Source organism: Megascapheus bottae, chromosome 10 (assembly GCF_031878675.1).
Source record: "Megascapheus bottae isolate mThoBot1 chromosome 10, mThoBot2.hap1, whole genome shotgun sequence".
NCBI classification, from domain to species: Eukaryota; Metazoa; Chordata; class Mammalia; order Rodentia; family Geomyidae; genus Megascapheus; species Megascapheus bottae.
Window position 1 is genome coordinate 34,952,029 of NC_143518.1, and position 18,350 is coordinate 34,970,378.

The 18,350-nt window shown below is 40.2% G+C and overlaps 1 protein-coding gene across 2 annotated transcripts in view; it reads left to right on the top strand.

The window, feature by feature from the left end:
• Nucleotides 1-17,874, top strand: part of Slamf1 (signaling lymphocytic activation molecule family member 1) — a 30,823-nt gene extending 12,949 nt beyond the window's left edge. Inside the window, exons 4-7 of one of the 2 annotated variants that reach the window (XM_090340656.1) lie at nt 8,725-8,820; nt 11,606-11,679; nt 16,242-16,325; nt 16,896-17,874. In XM_090340656.1, coding sequence (XP_090196782.1) covers nt 8,725-8,820; nt 11,606-11,679; nt 16,242-16,325; nt 16,896-16,946 — 305 coding nt within the window. In that variant the 3' untranslated portion in view covers nt 16,947-17,874. Of the gene's footprint in view, nt 1-8,724; nt 8,821-11,605; nt 11,950-16,241; nt 16,326-16,895 lie in introns of those variants that run through there. The other variant, XM_090340655.1, reaches the window with a different exon arrangement.
• Nucleotides 17,875-18,350: the final 476 nt, after the last annotated feature.

Here is an 18,350-nt window from a genome sequence, read left to right on the forward strand (position 1 = left end):
TAAGAACTTATTCATTAAGTCATTAATGGTATCTTCATTTGCTAGTTTGCCTGTCAAAATAAAAGTCCACAGACTAGATGGTTTAAACTATTGAAATTGGAGACTAGAAGCCCAAGATCAAGGTATTAAGATTTGGATTTCTTTCTTCTTTCTTTTCCTTCCTTCCTTCCTTCCTTCCTCCCTTCCTTCCTCTCCTTTTTTTTTTTTTGGCAGTACTGGGATTTGAACTAAGGACTATGCAGGCACTCTACCACTTGAGTTACTTCCCAAGCCTTTCCTGTTTTTGTAACTTTTTTCAAGGAGTCTTACTTTTTGTCGGTGCAGCTTAGAACAAGATCTTCCTACCGATGTTTCCCAAAGAGCAGGATGACAGGCACATACCACCGTACCCAGCACTGTATTGGTTGAGATGGAGTCTTGCTAACTTTTTGCCTGGGCTGTCCTCTGAATGTGGTCATCCCAATCTTAGCCTTCCAAGAAACTAGGATTACACATGTGCAGCACTGAGATTAGCTCAGATTTCCACTCTTCTAAGTGCTCTCCTTGGTTTGCCTAGGCCACCGTCTTACTCTTTGCTCATGTGGGTTTTCCTTTCTACGTGCACATCTCCAATGTCTCCTTGTGTATCCAGATTTCCTCTTCTTAAAAGGACAGCAGTCAGATTAGATGAGGGCTTACGCTGCTGAATTCATCTTAATATAATTATCTCTAAAAAGATCTTTTCTCCAAATCCAGCCACATTCTGAATTACTGAGGGTTGGGGCTTCAACATGTGATTTGGGGAGCAGGCACCATTAAGCCCATTACACCACCCTGATCAGACTTATTGTAACTTAATTATCTCTAAATGAAGCCCAGCACTAGGACTTTGACATATGGATTCTAGGGGGAACACAATTCAACCCATAATACAAGTAGAGGTCCTGCCACCTGCCACTCACAGAGATGGAAGACCATGCCACAGCCAGACCAGATTTGTTTGCAGCATATCATTTCCACTATACCATGCTACCTAAATCAATGAAAACAGGGAGTTACTTTATTTGCATTTGCAAATGACATTACTACTTTTCAAACCACTATGCTTAATTTGACAAAATATTTATTGAGGTGTTAGTATGTTCCTACATTGTGCCAGATGTTAAGTGCACAAGGCCCTTGTCGTGAGGAAAGCAATGGCTAGTTCTACAATTAAATAATTATTCTAGATTACATTGCAGTATGAATTGCAAAACAGAAGTGTGTATGAGGTAACAAAGAGCAGGAAATGGACAATACTGTCTCACAGAATCAGAATGAGATCTTCACTGAAGTTTGAAGAATAGAAATTATCTAAGCTGACCAAAGTCATTCCACAAGAAGGGAAGTACAGCCAGGGCTTATTTTATATTATCCTAGTGGGTATAGAACCTAGAGGTTTCGCTAGAAAGGTAGTTCCCTATGTTTTGCATTTCAAAGAGAAAATTCAGTGGGGAAGAATAGGGAGGAGGCAGAAGGCAAAGAAATCAGCTAGGGAAAGGGCGTGACTCCAGTAATCCATCAAGCGATAATGTGGTTTCCTTCAAAGCAGTGACTGTTACCGTAACAAAGAGATTTCATTCTATGTAGAATGAAGGGAAATCTTAGCCTGTGACAGAGTGGTGGGTTCTGGGGATTTACTATAAGTTGCTAACTAATAAATTAGGGCATCAACAGTATTGGCTGTCATTGTCAGGACTCAGTAATACTATACCACTCAGGAATATATGTGTACTTTGAAAAAAAGGGATAATGGCATTTGTCTAAGCTTTTAGTCATATATTTATCCTTGCTCACATGGCTATTCAGTGTCTTATAGTAAGATCTCTTTAGTGTCCATCATAATGACGTATTTATTCCAAAAAGTCTCAACTCTTGGGTGCCACAAAATTCTCTATCTAGGACATGCAAAGCATGTTGATAGAGCTCAGTATTAGACAGTGTGTAACCTCCTGCTGTCCTTAAGCACTATTTTAAAATATCATATTTGTGCTAAGACAGTTGATGTAAAACCTGAAATTATTCAAGTGCCCTGGAAGCTCCTCTTGAAGAGTGGCCATTTTTAGGAAATTAGGAAAATACTAGCTCAGTAAGTCTACCCTTGCTCAGTGGGAGAAAAAGCTGGCATTTTCCAGCAAACCCCAGAGGATCCCTCTGTCTAACAAGATCATTTCCTCAAATGGTCAGTATCCCTTGTTCTTTATCACCTATAAGTTTCATCCCCAGAGCAAGTTCCTCCCCGTGGTCTTCCCAATTTTGTAATGGTTGCCAGTGATTTGACAGTGGATAGATGCTAGGCACTCTTTATGGGCTTTAGAGCCTTCTTCAACCGCCATGCTTGCCACAAGGAAAGCTGAGAAGGATCATTCTTCGCCGAGAAGCCATGTGACTTGCTAAGATTCATATGGCCAAGAAAGTATGGGAGAAATGGCCCATGGGGACACAACTTGTTTTCTCTGCAATTCCATCTGGATGGGAAAGGCAGGTATAAAAGGTTGGTCCTGAAGTAAAAATGTTTACTAGGATGCTCCCAGTCCTGACATTAATATAGCATTTCTAAGTGTCCTGTCCTCCCCCCAGTTCTGAGTGGAAACCGCCACCAACAAGTAGGTGATTCTTGTAGCTCGTTGGCGTCTTCAAGGAGCTGTGCTCCAAGCAGCAATGCTACAAACCACATGAAAGGCAGGAAAGAGATCCGGTATTCTCAGACCGTTATGTGAGCACTTCCTTGTCTCTCAGGGGTCAGCTACGTTTGTTGCTAAGATTCTTTTTATTTTCTTTTTTTAATCTTCCTTTAAAAATAATTTGACTTTTAAAATGTGGGTTAGGGATATTTAAGGAGAGAGTGAATGAAGCTGTTTGTGTTTCTATGACAACAGGCTTTTAGAGACAAAAAAAAAAGGAGGGGGAGGGGAGCATCTGCCATTTTCCTTGGAGGTATGGCTATGTGCCAAGCTCTCTTGATTAAACCACAAGCAGTAGTGGAGAGAACCACAGGGTGGAGGGAGATTCTACATAAATGGTGAGGAGTTGACTGCTCAGCTGCTTCCCAGAGATTCCAGGAAAAGAAGTCCAAAGCCTTTGGCTCAAGAACGTTTAGGTAGTACTTCTTTGTGATAGAGGTCTTGCAGACCCAAGAAATAATTCTTCTTACCTAAATTCTGACAGATTCCATTACATAACTGAGCAAAAAGAGGAGAACTGGAGCATCCAGTTTGAAAATGGGAGCACAGGTGTTGCATTAAGGGCACAGACACACTCTCCTTCTGGCTCCACTTTGTTGTTACAAAGCATATACTAAGTAGGTTATTGCTTCTTTCCTTTAACTGCTTCCTTGTGGTATTCAGAAGGTGACTCTGGATTCCTTCTGAGACCTTCTTGTAATTTGGCAACTGTTCATTTTTAGCAAAAGAATACATAGCAGCCTTCTTCCAAACCCATTCCTAAGACCTTTCATTTAATTCAAGTTTAATCAGTGTATCAGACACATCTGGAATGTCTTCCTGTCCTACATTAGATCATATGAAATGAAGATACAAAAAGGAACAAGGCATAGGGCTCTCATTACAGAAATTTACTCCAAGTAGAACTTCATAAAATGGAAAAACATTGTCACATTAAGGAGACTTCTACTAAAATATCTCTTTGAAAACCAATTATTTAAAATAGTACTTGGATAAATGCTAGAAGGTAGATAATGAGAATCTGGGTGAGGATTGGATGGTTCTGTATGAGAAAGGAGGAAGAAGATGCTTCTGATATAAAACTAAGAGAGGCCAGGCAAGCTGGTGCATTCTTATAATCTCTACACTTGGGAGACTGAGGCAGGAGGATCACAAGTTCAAGACCATCCTGAACTCATAGTGAGTTCTAGGCCAATCTAAGCAACAGAGTGAAGCCTTGTCTCAAAATCAAAAACAAAGAAACCTACAAGGCAAGATAAAGCACAGTAAGAAAAGAAATAGAAAAAGGAAAAAACAAACCTTAGCTTATCAGATGGTAAAGGTTTTGGAGCTCACAATAGAGTTGACCCCTTGCCACCCTTCATATCTTCAGTAGAGAATCAAAACTCATGAAATTTTTGATAGAGGTTATTTGTTATTTGTTTTTGTTTGTTATGGAAACCAAAGTGGGGATGGAACCTTGTACTGAATGCAGTGCAAAGAAGAGTTATGGTGATGGAGAGGTCAAGACTTAGATGACCCTGAAGGCATTATTTCCAGCAGTTACAGGATTCATGGTTAGCTTGACCCCTAACAAGCTAGAAAAGCAGCAGTTTGTACATGTTTATCTGAATTCCTAAAGACCCCGAGTCCCTAACATTTAATTCCCATTTAAATACTCAAATTAGAAAATAGTACCAAATGGATGAACAGTATAGAAATACTGATAAACAGAGAGGGAGACTAAGTTATAAGCCAAGAATAGGATAAGACTCTCACATGTCTGGACCTCAGTGAGGAAACACCTTTTGTGTTTGGCATTGGACCCATCTTCTAGTTCTTCTAATCAACTAACAAGAATTTACCAAGGACCTATTATGTGCCAAGTACTGAGATTGTTGCAAAAGGAGTACTGGGTAAGATATGGTTTTTGGTCTTCAAGAACTTAGCAACTGTGTGGGGGAACTGTGGAAGTTGACATTTATTAATCATATGAGGATTCTAGCACACTTTTTGTGTGCTTTGGTTCATCAGAACAACTCTGTGAATGGAATATTGTTATGCTCATTTTACAGATGAGGAAAGTGAGACCCCAGAAGATATGCTAGTTTTCTGAGGCACACACAATTAGGTGATATACTCAGAATTTGAATCTAAATGTCTTGATCCCAAATACCATCAGTTAAAATGGTCTCTATGGCAGCTGGGCATTGGTGGCTCACACCTGTAAGCTTAGTTGCATGGAGGGCTGAGAATAGGAGGATCATGGTTTTAGGACAGCCTAGGCAGAGAAGTTCACTAGAACCCACCCCCAACACATACCTGGGTACAGTTGTGTACATCTGTTGCCTAGCTGCCTACAAGTCTAAGACTGGAAGGATAATGGCCACATGTGGAAAAGTCCACAAGACAAGAGCCTCTGTCTCAATAGAGGAAGCAAGTACCTATGATCCCAGCTATGATGGCAAGCCTAAAATAGGGAGACGAAGTGTCCCTGGGAACTCTATCTCAAGAAATAAATGCACAAAGGGGCTGGAGCTACAACCCAGCTGTAGAGTTGCTTACCTAGCAAGTCCAAAGTTTTTTAGTTCAAACCCTGGTACTAACAAAAGAAAATCAGCAAAGTTAATGCTTCCTAAACACAGGTTCTAAACTAGTCTACATACATAAGAGCTAGGGTGGTCAGAAGAAACGTGATACTAAGGAAGGAAGAGTAGTCTGAGGGTCTGGTTGGACAGCTGAAGTCATTGGGAAGGAGAGGATGGGTGGAGTACCTTGGGATAGAAGGTGGTAGAGATATATTGGCTATCTCAAGGGACTTTGACTCCAGGCACCAGAGCCTGCTACTGTGCCGAGTGTGGAACTAATGTGGACCTCATCTCCAGATACAAAAATCTCTGCCACTGCCACTTCCTAAAAATTTAGGTATACACATCCCAGCCTCAATTTCCTCCACATAAAATTGAATAAGTACTATAGGTCCCTTAAGGATTGTTTTTAAAAGCCTGTATGTAGGTCTATAGCTTAAATTCCCCCAAAGATTTACATTGATGTCCAAAGATCTGGAGAGAAGGGTTGAGATATTCTTCAAGATTATGGCTGGATTGTCTGTCTTTGAATGAACTGACAGAAGTTGCTCATTTATGTCATAGTACCAAGACAGAAGATGGATTTTATCCTCTTGGGACGAGGGAGAGGGCTGGTGTTACTATGTGGGAGCCTGAGTAGGTACCTATCATTACTTGGTGTGAGCAGGTGGCTTGCAAAGCTAGCTGCTAGCTGCTAGCAAGCAGCGGGCACCACGTGAGAGGAAAAAGGCAGACTCAGAAGACATTCTTGCTATAGGTTTGTCATATATCACTTTCCAGTTTTAGAACAGCCCGCCTTGTTTTTCTGTTTTTTTTTTTAAATTTTTTATTGTAATTAATAAAAGGGTTACATGATATTTGCCAGATAGAAGGTGCATTAATTCACATACATTGATACCCTTTCACATGTCTTGTTTACCCATTACCCTCCCCCCTACCCCCCCACCCGTGTTGGTTTTCCCCCCTTCCCTATCAAATTTCAAATAACCAAATACAAATAAATTCAATATATCAGATAACAAAGTGAGATACTGTAACAATATGAGATACCCAAGGGACAGCAAAGGAGATGAGAGGCAACATAGTACATTAAGGACAACAATCATTCGTTATATAGCTTTTGTTTCAATTAGCTTCATACTATATGGCCTTATGTATCAAGATTTTGCTCTATTGCAGTAGAGCCCAAGGTTTCTACTGATTATGATGAATGAGGGAAACCATTGAGCCTAAGTTCCTTTGAGTCTGGCTTACTTCACTTAATATGATTTTTTCTAAGTCTTTCCATTTCCTAACAAATGGGGCGATGTCATTCTTTCTGACAGCAGCATAGAATTCCATTGTGTACAAATACCACAACTTGTTGATCCACTCATCAACTGAGGGACATCTAGGTTGGTTCCATATCTTTGCTATGGTGAATAGTGCTGCAATGAACATATTTTTAATTGCAAATGAAATTTGGGGAAAGTATCTTTTTAAAATTCATGTCAATGGTTGGGCTTTTTGTTCTCAAATTAACTGCTATGTTACAAGTTCTTACGGATTACAGGTGTGTTAGCTCAAGTGGTAGAGCACCTGAGTTCAAACCACGGTACCATACTCTGCTCCAAAAAAGAAGTACCCAAAGTAAATACGATCGAAGAAAGAGGAAGTGGTTTCAAAACAGTCCATTTTTTAGACCGGTAGCATAAGCTGATGAAAGAAGCTAAGGCTGTCAGTTCTGCTTCTCAGCATTGGGAAGGCTTCTCTGTGAGTCTGCGGCAGCATGAACGTCGGCTCTCTCTCACACAGGCCTCCCTGTGTGTACAGAAGATCCACTCCAGCCATCGTGAGCAGCCTGGTGGCCCTCCAGCCTCAGCAGCATTTCAGAATACAATCATGTTTCATCCGATCTCAGAGGCCATCTTAGAACTCTCAGCTTATCCCTGTTTGTTTCTTAGACTGTTTAGGTTGAGCTTGAATTTTTAGTCTTCTGCTTCTCCTCCTAAATTCTGGGATTATAGGCACAAACTGCCACATCCATCTCTCTTGGCTTTTTGATCAGGATTATATAAGTTAAAGACTGTACTTGGGAGTGCTAAAGCACGCTTAATTTATGGAAGAGAATCATTGGTCAAAGCTCAGTGAGATCCTTACAATAACGTAATGCATGAAAAGTCTAGGAAGAAAAAGAATCTTCTCAAACTCAAAAGGAAACTTTTGGGTAGGCTGGAGACCCACTTGGACCTTGATCCGCCTTTTATCAATGCAGTGAGGTCTCAGTCCATATTTCGGTCACTTGTATAAACATTTGAATTGTGCTTGCAATTACTTTGTTCCTTTGTGACCCATTTATTCCTTATTTTCAATTTCTTCCCCAACAAATCCCTCACAAGTACAGCCACAAGCAGGCCTTGCTCCATAAACATCCTTACAAGCTAGCATAACACATTAATGTTAATATCTGATATTGCACTACTTAGAAGATTAGTACTGGTAGAACCCTAGTGCTTCAGGGTTTTTCTTAGCATTCTATGTTTCTCATCCTAGCTCCAGCTCTAGTTCTAAAGTTTTCCAAGCCTACTTCCTTATGCATGAAACAGAAGTAATGGGGTATCTGTCTGGTAGGTTGTGAGGATTAAATACATTGGTGCCTTATGTACTAGTATATCAGTTCTTTATGTGCCCTGTGTTGTGCACTACTAAAATGTCTGGCCTATTTTTAGCAATTAAAAGTAATTAACTACTCTCTCTTATTGAGCTATGTGTCTTGTTTATTGAATCAGCAGGTCGCATCCACTATTTCCTGCAGTGTTGTCCCTGGTTTAAAATGTTTGGTAAATGGGCTGAAGGAGAGAAAGTTACAAATGTTGGCTCTCTGATTTTGAGCCTGGTGAGCCTGGCTGATTTAAAATACAGCACTGGTTTAGAGGAACCACATGCTTTTCTTTCCGTTCAGGTCTGGTAGATTCAGCATAGTTACTTTCATGGACAGATAATAATAGCACTACTGTGTTTATTTTGAAAAATGAAAAGCTGTTTACTTCCTCCCAGTGTCTCATGAGAATAGCCTGGAGCCATGGGGACAGCACGTGGAAACCCCATGTTCATTTTATTCTAAATAAATGTAGGTCATGCTTGGAATTTAAAAATAGAAGAAGAAACCAGAGAGATTTGACTTAGGAGAGAAAAATTCAAGTGTAATTTTAGGCATGTAGTAGCTGAAGCAAAGATAAAGCATTTTTAATAGAAAAGAAACCTTTGTGGAAGTTACCAGGATGAACATCAAGCATAATGAGCCAAGTTAGATTAAGAAAACAAAAGGTAGACATCTTCAGGGGTCTAAAGCTGATCTCCAAAACAGTACAGATGAGTATTTCCCAGGGGAGACAGTGGAGAAGCAGAGCCACTTCTGAGTAGCATGGGATAAAGTACACAGTGCCAATGAGATTGCCCTTTGACTTCCTTTTCAGAATCAAGACAATGGGCACTGTCTGCTGGGCTGTTCTCAGGAGGCATCTCGGGTTTCATCATACTTCTTATAATGGCCATCCAACTGTTGAGAAGAGGTAGGTGTCTGACAAGAACAACTTTTTCTAGATTCCCTGTGGCAAAGCCAAGGAGTTCTCCCACAAGCCCAGGCTTGCCCTTACTGCTTTAGCTTTCTGCCTTGGAGCCATCTTTGAAAAATACTAAATAACTCTATCCTGAGCCCTTGCCCAATTAAATGTAATTTAGTCTATCTTCATCCTCTATGCTAGGCTAAGGGAAGAGAGAAAAGAGGTATGAGTGTTTAATGTAGGATATGTTATGCAGACTGTGTCATCTCAGCACTATGTTGGATGCAAAATGAGAGTAGACAAGATGCTTTAGCAGTAGTCCCTTGGATGGTAACTTCAGAGAATTCTTGGATTCTTCAAAAAGTCTCCCAGAATAAATGGAAACTAGCATGGCTTGATGGTTGATTCCCTTGTAGTTCAAATGGTGAAAGGAATCATCTCCTCACCTCTCCTCCCAACTGTCCTACGATTCAGTATTTCAGGGTGTGTACCTCCTTAACACATTGACTATCCCACACTGGAGTCAGAATGTCTGGCCTTAAGACCAGGACAGTGGCTCTGGCTGACCTCCTCAGGATGAGGTTTTGCTATACCTAGCACAAAGCCTAGGGCCAAGCTCATTCTCCAGTCGACCGACATTCTCCACACGCAATCTTCTTAGAAAAGCCCTTACCTCAGCATTCTGATGTTGGTTTTGCTTATATAAGAACATCTACATCACACCCTAGATGTCTACTCTTATCTCATTCCTTCCATCTAAGAGTTCACTGAGGAGGGAGGAGGGAGGGGTAGTGATTCAAATAGAAAGTCTGTTGAGCTAAAATGGTGAGAGCCAGTATACCAGGTATGGGGGTGGGGCTCCCACACTGACCTTCTATTATAAGGAAACAGTGACAAACTAGTGATGAGAAAGCCAAGACTAATTCCCCTGTACCACAGTAGCCAAGCTGACCACAGTGCTGGGACTCTAACCCAAGTTCTTGCCTCTGCTACATCTGCTTGGTACAAAGCTGAGCTCTGAAGGGAGCTGTACCCCTCACCCCATCATCATACTTCCCTTCACCTCCATCCAAATCAACACTCACCATTCATTCTTCAGAAGCCAAACTCCACCCCAAACCTGGGGCAAAAAAAAAAAAATCTACATTTAATTGCTATCCAATCCACTGTCCATCAACTCCTCTCCAAGATTCACACCCATGCAGCCCATTCCTCCATGCCATGCTTCTGGGTAGGCCTTCCCTACACACACTAGGCCTTTTCCTTTCAATAAGTATATTTCTTTTCAATGCTATTTCTTCAAGGATATGCTTCCACCTTTACAGGGATAAAGTAATTGTGTTAAAACACATTTACCCCAAAGGCTGTGATTTCCATTGCCTCTGTCTAGAGCCTGCCAAAAGTCCCTGTAAGTCTTCCGTGCTTCTGTCAGTTTATTTTCTACATCTTCCTGTTGCATAATGTTTGAAAATGATGTCATGCAATATGAGAAGTAATGAATATGTCTACTGCATGAGCATGAAAAATGCCCTGAACACTTCTTAGATGAAAAGGTTAAATTAGAGGGGAATGTGTATGACACATTTTTGTCAACAATAACAAAAATCTATGTAAAGATGGCAACTACAGCCAGGTATGGGGAGCTATTGACATTAACTTGAGTTAAATAAAACCTAAGCTAGTTTCTCAGTGACATTAGTCACAGTTTCAGGGCTGGGTTGAACTCCATTTGTGGCTTGTAACCATGTTAGAATATATAGATATGGAACTTTCCCATTATTTCAGAAATACTACATTTCCACAGAGCTGGTCTAAAAAGACATATTTAAAAGTGGGAAATGAGTGAAATGAGTTGAATATATTTTATTGTATGCTTTTTGTGCATTTTTAGTTTTACAATACAATTGAATTTCTCTTGTAATTAGAAATTGAAAACTTTGGGGCTGGGAGTTTGGCCTAGTGGTAGAGTACTTGCCTAGCATGCATGAAGACCCGGGTTCGATTCCTTGGTACCACATACTTAGAAAAAGCTGGAAGTGGTGCTGAGCTCAAGTGGTAGAGCTCTAGCCTTGAGAAAAATCCAAGGACAGTCCTCAAGCCCTGAGCTTAAGTCCAGGACTGGCAAAAAAAAATTGAAAACTTTAAAAATTGACTAAAAATTAAATTGCTTTGCAACTTATGAATTTACAGAGGCCTTAGGCCCTAAACAAAAATTTTAGATGGTGAGCAATAAGATAAGATTACAGTTTTATTTTCCAAATATTTTCAAATATACCACCTACAATCCTAGGGTCATTCATCCTACACATGCCCTGCCACGCATGCCAAATCCTCAAAAAATCAAGAGATAAGAGCTCAGCAGGAATCTAAGAAATATACACAAGATACAAATAATTAGCCCTGCCCTCCAAGAACCCAGAATCCTCCTAGGAGACCCCACATGCACATAAAACAGTCAGGATTAAAATAATTGGCTGAAACACCAATGAGAATAGCACCCAACACGTGTTGGACATCTATAATGTACTAGACATGGTTCTAAACAGTTTAAACGTAATTATCTCATAATTAGCACAATACCTTGTTAGACAGGTATTTCGATTCCATTGTACAGATAGGGAGATCAAATAAAACTAACCCCAGTGTGCAGAGGGCTTAGGACTCAGAGCTTTGTTTCTAAGGTGGTGTTGAGGAAGGTAGGCATGCAATAGAAGGATGAAAACTTGACAGGTCTGAGCAGGGAGATTATGTCGGGGATCAGAAGGAAAAATAACTGCTATGCTTTGTCCCCCAGGTAAAGGGAACCATTATCAATCACCAAGTAAAGAAGAAAGTCTTACTATCTATGCCCAAGTCCAGCAACCATGTGTAAGTTCTACACTTTCTTTTGGACAGATGTACCCTGTTTCCACAGGATTTCATGGTCCTTGCATATCCGACACTCATAGTTCTGCATGGGCTGTAGAGCAGATGAGATTAGGGAAGCAGGAATCAAGAACAAGATCTCTCCTAAAGGTCACAAAACTAGTGTTCACAGGGGACTGTTGATTGTTTGAAATAATGAGAAATACTTGGGTAATCTTCTGGACAACTGGGTTTTTTTTTCCCGTAAAACAAGAAAAAAGAGGAAGCTATAAACACATGACATCTGATACTTTCCAGCTCTGGCATTCTAGGAGTTTAAGGTTCCATGTTACTTAATTCCAGTCTATAGGGAATTTGAGGAGAGAGGGAATGATGTACAAAAACTATTGTGTGACATGTGCAAAGTGCAAATAAGACAAAGGAAGGAGTATCTTGAGAATTCTGGCTAGGGTGTGGTTGAGGTAGAAGACGACATGTATACTGGAGATAGAAGAAAGCAAAGCTGTGATAGTGTGATTCTTAGACTACAAAGAAAGCTATGGAGGCCAGGTTCATGTCTATAAACCCAGATACTTAGGAGGTAGTGATTGATCATCCTGGTTTTCTACCCCCACCAAAAAAAAAAAAAGAAAGAAAGAAAATAGAGACTTTCATCTCAATAAACAAGTTATATATAGTGGTTTAAAACTGTAATCTCACCTGTACAGGATTGTAGCTTGAGGCCAGGACTAGGCAAAAAGTATGAAGACATATCTAACTTAAAAAAAAAAGAAAAAGAAAAAAGCTAAGCATGTGCATGAAATGATAGGAAGCACAAAGTCTTGAAGTCAATACCACCAACCTATAACAAGCAAAAAAAAAAAAAAGCAAAAATAAAAACAAAAAGAAAAAGAGAAACTTGAAACATAATGGCTCTGAGGAGCAGATACACTTAAAGTAAGAAATAGGGGGAGGGAGCCAGGCTCAGTGTGGCTCAGGCCTGTAATCCTAGCTACTCAGGAAGCTGAGATCTGAGGATCATGGTTCAAAGTCGGCCCCAGCACTAAAGTCCATGAGACTCTTATCTCCAATTAACCACTAGAAAACCGGAAGTGGCACTGTGGCTCTAGGGGTAGAGTGGTAGCCTTGAGCTGAAGAGCTAGGGACAGTGCCCAGGTCCAGACGTAGGGTGGTACCCTTGAGCAGAAATGCCCAGGCCCAGAGTTCAAGCCCCAAGATGGAAAAAGAAAGAAAGGAACAGGCTGAAAACACTGAGGCTAGATATGGAGACATTGTGGTCTGGTGATCATAAAGTTAATTTTTAGGTGATTTCCAGGTCACAATCTGCCCCTTTGGGGTATGGAGAGAGGTAGGTTCTTGAATAAAGCATGTGGTGGTGGTGACAGCTTTGATTAGTACTTTGAATAATTGCTTCAGATGGCAAAAATTTCATTTCCAAGATTGATTTTTAGACAAAGTTCTCCTTTCTGTAAACTCCTATCCTGGGCTACCTGTTCTCAAAACCCAATCCACACTAGATGTTGCCAGTGTTAGGGCTAACAGTGACATCCTTGTAAAGTTCCAAATGGAGGAGAGAGCTTTTCATATCTCATTGTAACATGGGATTTTTTTTTTTTGCCAGTCCTGGTCTTGAGTTCAGGGCCTGAGCACTGTCCTTGGACTTTCTCAAGGCTAGAGCTCTACCACTTGAGCCTCAGCACTACTTCTGGCTTTTTTCTATGTATGTGGTACTGAGGAATCGAACCCGGGTCTTCATGCATGCTAGGCAAGCACTTTAACCACTAGGCCAAACTCCCGGCCCCAACATGGGATTTTTTTTGCTGAAAGCTTTTTTGTAGTGACATTTTTACCATATTAAGAATATTTTCAGAGTTCAAGCCCTATGACCCACAAAAAAAGAATATTGTCTGATATCTTAGCCTGTAAGATTATTGCAGACCACTGTGGACTCTTGTAGAAGTCAATAGCAACCAACATAAATGACAAACATGCATGCACGACTGCTCCACTTCACCATAATAATTACACTTTTATATAGCAACAAAGATCATCTCTGTAGATTTTTAGATCACTGTTTGTACAATATTTTCTTATTCTTGGATGCTATAATGTACCCTGTAAAATAAGAACCAAAAATTAAATCAGAACTCAAAAAAGAATAATCATAATACTGTATTGTTAGAGGCTGGGAATGCAGCTAATTGGTTCATTCTGCTAACATGGCTAGCAAGCCAAGGAGACCCCTAGTTTAATTCTAATACTGCAGGAAGAAAAAAAATCATCTATTCTTCATTTGTTAGACATTTTATCATGCACTGACATTGAGTTTTATTAACACTCTTTCTGTCAAGACCATCTTATAGTTGTTATTTCTCCACTGTTGGATGCTATCGTGAACTATATTGATTTGCAAAGTCAGATCTACTTGCTATTCCTGGAATAAAATTTATTTTCTCTGGTCCTTTAAAACCATAATTGGATTATTTGCTATTATATAATTTATAATATTAGTGAATTCAGGGCATAGGCCATGTCCCTTAGCTTTTTTAATTGTTAATATTTATTTTATTTTATTTTTTATTGTCAGGGTAATATATGAAGGGGTTACAGTTACATTCACCAGATAGTAGGTGCATTACTTCTCACACATTGATCTCCCTTCTCATGGTGTCAAGGGACCTTAACTTTTATCCTCAAGATTAGTGCTTAAACATTTGAAGCACAACCCCACTTATGGCCTTTTTGGTGGTTAATGGGAGGTAAGAGTCTCATGGACTTTCCTGTCCAAGCTGGTTTCAAGATGAGATCCTCATATCTCAGCCTCCTGAAAGGCTAGGGATACCCATGTAGGCCTCCCGCACCCCAGAGTCTGTGAGGTTTTGATATCAAGATTATGCTAACCTCATACAATGAGGTGGGCTGTGCATTAGTGTTCTAGGACTGCCATCACAACTACTGTAAACTTGGTGGCTTAAAACAATAGAAATTTGTTCTCGACCACTCTTCAGGCCAGAAGTACAACACCAAAGTGATCTTTACCTTTTGCTTTTATTTTATTTTGTAGTACTCGAGTTTGAACTCAGGGCCTTATATTTGCTAGCATGTCCCTAGTCCTTTTCTGCCTCTTTCAGCAGCTGCTGGCTCCAGGCTATCTTTGGCAGGTCTTGGTTTATGACCACATGCTGTAATTTCTGCTTTGGTCTCTACACAACTTCTCCTGTTTACACCTCTGTGCCTAAGTAGACATCGCCAAGTAGAACACTCATAACAGATTTAGAACCTGCCCTAACCCAGGGTGACTTCATTTTGAAACACTTACCTTAATACATTTACAAAGACCTTTATTTCCAAATGAAGTCACATTCTGAGACTCTGGGTGTATGTATCTTTTGGGGCCACAATTTGACCCATCATAACATCCATTTTCTTTCTGTAATTCTCTGGAAATGTTGGGTAGGACTTATCAATATTATTTTTCTTACATATTTGACAGAACTTAGTGCTAAAGGACTTCCACACTGACATTTCTTTATTGAAGAATTTTTCTGGTGGGTCATGGGGTTTGAACTGATTGCCTGGGTACCATCCCTGAGCTCTTTTGCTCAAGGCTAGAGCTCTACCACTTTGAGCCACAGCTTTACTTACTGTTTTTAAGTCATTAATTGGAGATTAGAGTCTCAGGGGGACTCTTCTGTGTGGGCTGGTTTTGAACTGTGATCCTCAGAGCTCAGCCTCCTGAATATCTAGGATTACAGGCATGAGCCACTGGGGCCCAGCACGAATTTTTTTTAGTTATATATTTATTATTCTGTTTTCTGTTCTAGTATACTAGTAATTTAATAACTCCTTCCTGTTCTTTGACTATCATAGAAATAATAAAATATATCTCTCTCGTATTAGCAACTAATATTTTTCCCTTTATACTTTATATTCCACTATACTATATTCCCTTTATACTAAATGTTCCACTTATATTCCAGTGTAACTTTACCTTCAGATATGTATGCTATGATTTTAGTATCTTAATATGTATTTATTTAACTATATAAAACAGAACTATTATTTTATATATCAATATAAACATAAAGTTAACCACATCTTTATGATTTCCTTTGTTTATAAGTAACTGTCTACATGTAAATAATTAAAATGACAATTATTTAAAAATTAGCAGTCCTTCACTCCTCTTCATAATAAAGATATTGTACGTTCATAAGGAATATTATAACTCAGAAAATTATTCAGCTGTTTACTACCTGCTAGGTTACTTAAGTTAGTTTACTGCCTTGCACAATGGGGCCACCATATGGAAAAACAACGCTCCTTCAGTTGCTTGTGTCCTTCCTCATTTTTAGCTTTCGCTTCATCTGTAAAATGTGAGTTCCTGCATTTGGCTTATGGTAGTTGTAAGGCAACAGAGAAGACAGGTTAGGCTGAGGAATAGCCAGGCCTACAAAATCCTAGAGTGCTGCATTCTAGGGAAGTGAAGGGAGAATTCCATGGGTCAAGAAACTAACTTGTTTGCTTAGCTCTTCTTGGCTTTATTTTCCTTGCATCTTTTACAGACAAAATCTGAGTCCCTTCCATGTCAGGATCCCTGCACAACAATCTACATGGCTGCCACAGAGCCTGTCCCTGAGTCTGTCCAGGTAAGGCATCTCTCTGTGTCTCCACACTGTCAGGATGAGTCCGTAGAAGAAGTCTTTGGGTTATTTTTTGATAGGGATGACATGAAACAGACTGATGGCTCCGGCTATGGAAGGTAGTCCACAGCAAGCCGATGGCAAAGAGTAACTGCCACACCACAGATGTGGTTTGGGGCTTCCATAAAACCCACACGCCTGCTCAGGAAAAAAACAAACACCAACAAAAAACCTGCGCTTACTCCCTTGTGGCTAGTGTTTCACTGAAAACTGTCTGAAGACATCAGAATCAACTAGAATACTTGCTAGAGACCAGATTTCCTGGGACCTCCCACTTAGGACTCTGCAAAAGCTCCTTAGCCACTCTGGGCAGCAGTGAAGGCTGCATTTGAGTGCAGTCCCCAAACTTGTATATAACAGCATCCCCTGACAGATGCTAGGCTGAAAAATGCAGATCCCTGGGCACATCCATGACCTTAGAGACTTTTCTTTTCCTGAGTAATGTTACTTCATTCAAAGCCCGTGAGGCCAGCACCCTGTCTCTCCACTCACGGGTTTCTTCTTCTTTGCCCACAGGAACCCAGTCTCGTCACAGTCTATGCCAGTGTGACACTTCCAGAAAGCTGACACCAGAGACATAACCAAGGACTTTCTGAAGAAAGATGGAAGAACCAAAATAAGCATTGAATCTGGCCTGGATTTCCTGGTTCTCATGGTAGACACTGTGCACATATGTATGCTTCTCAGATAAACTTCTTGGTGATGCATCTCCACATACATCTGTGAAATGAGCAAGAAAGTAGGGCTTTCCAGACCTTCACTCTGTCCTTCAGCCAGTACAGGCACAGAACAGAATGCTCCTTGCAGTGTCCCAGGCGCAATAAATACTGGGAGTCCAGACTTCAGGACATCTCTCTCTTTGCTGGAAGGAATAATGAAAGCCAAAGACAGAAAGCCAAGACATCTCTTGCCCATCTGAGACAGCTGGCCACTGATCACCAAATCTGGAAAAGTTTACATTTGGGTTGTCTGTACTTTGTTCAGGCAGCTGAGCCTGATCATATGACCTAATGAAGGGTCTGTGCCTCAGTTTCTCTCTCTGGACAAGGGTGAAAGGAGAATTCTTTATTATATGTAAAACACTCTGATGTTATTCTATAAAAGAAGCTAACATAATCAGTATGCCAGTCAATAAACTGAAAATGACTTTGGGGTTTGTAAGCTTTGAGCTGTAGAATGGAAATCATCTAAGATGCTTGAAAGTAGAGCTTGGCACAAATGGCATTCAGTTTTAAAGTGGTAATGCTGTTATAAGGTAATTGGGGAGTCTCAAAGGACTTTGTCCCAAGAGATTTTTTCAGTTCTCAAAATGTTTGTTGAATGTTAATTCTCTGTGGAGTCCCTTACTGACAAGCCTAGAGTCTTAGATAAGACTCCATCCTGTTTCTGATTCCACTTTATACCCCAAATCTTTGGTGAAATTTCAGGCCAAGGCACTTCTTACTTTGTGCACACTTCTCCTTATGGAATTTATTTTCATGTAAAAAAATTAAATTATTTTGACCCAACAGTTTCGAATGATTGAATCACTTAGATAACAAGCTGCGGGTAGAATCACGTTTAACACTGTTCTGTTTATTTTCTATCCTCTGTGTTTAGAAATGCTATCTTTCCATTGATGCTCTTCCTTTTACTTGTTCTTCTCCAGCTTTAGTGATCACTTTGAGAAGTGACGATTGGACCATTGCCTAACAAGGAAGTCCAGTTCTCCAGCTCAAAATCTGTAGCCCTGTCACCTGTGTCTCCCCTCTGTTTAGCCAGTTCACATTTTTAGGTTCTGTAGCTCATGTCTAGTCCTGACTTCTGTGACAGGAGTGATCGCTGCAGCCCATAGAACTAATGTACAAAGTGAACCCACTGAAAAAGGTATCAGTTCTTTCAACTGTTTTCTAACAAAATGTCTCTGAAAAAGAGCAGAATAAAGGAAGAGCAGGCTGGGCTTAGGACCACAGGCAAAAATTACAAAGCAAA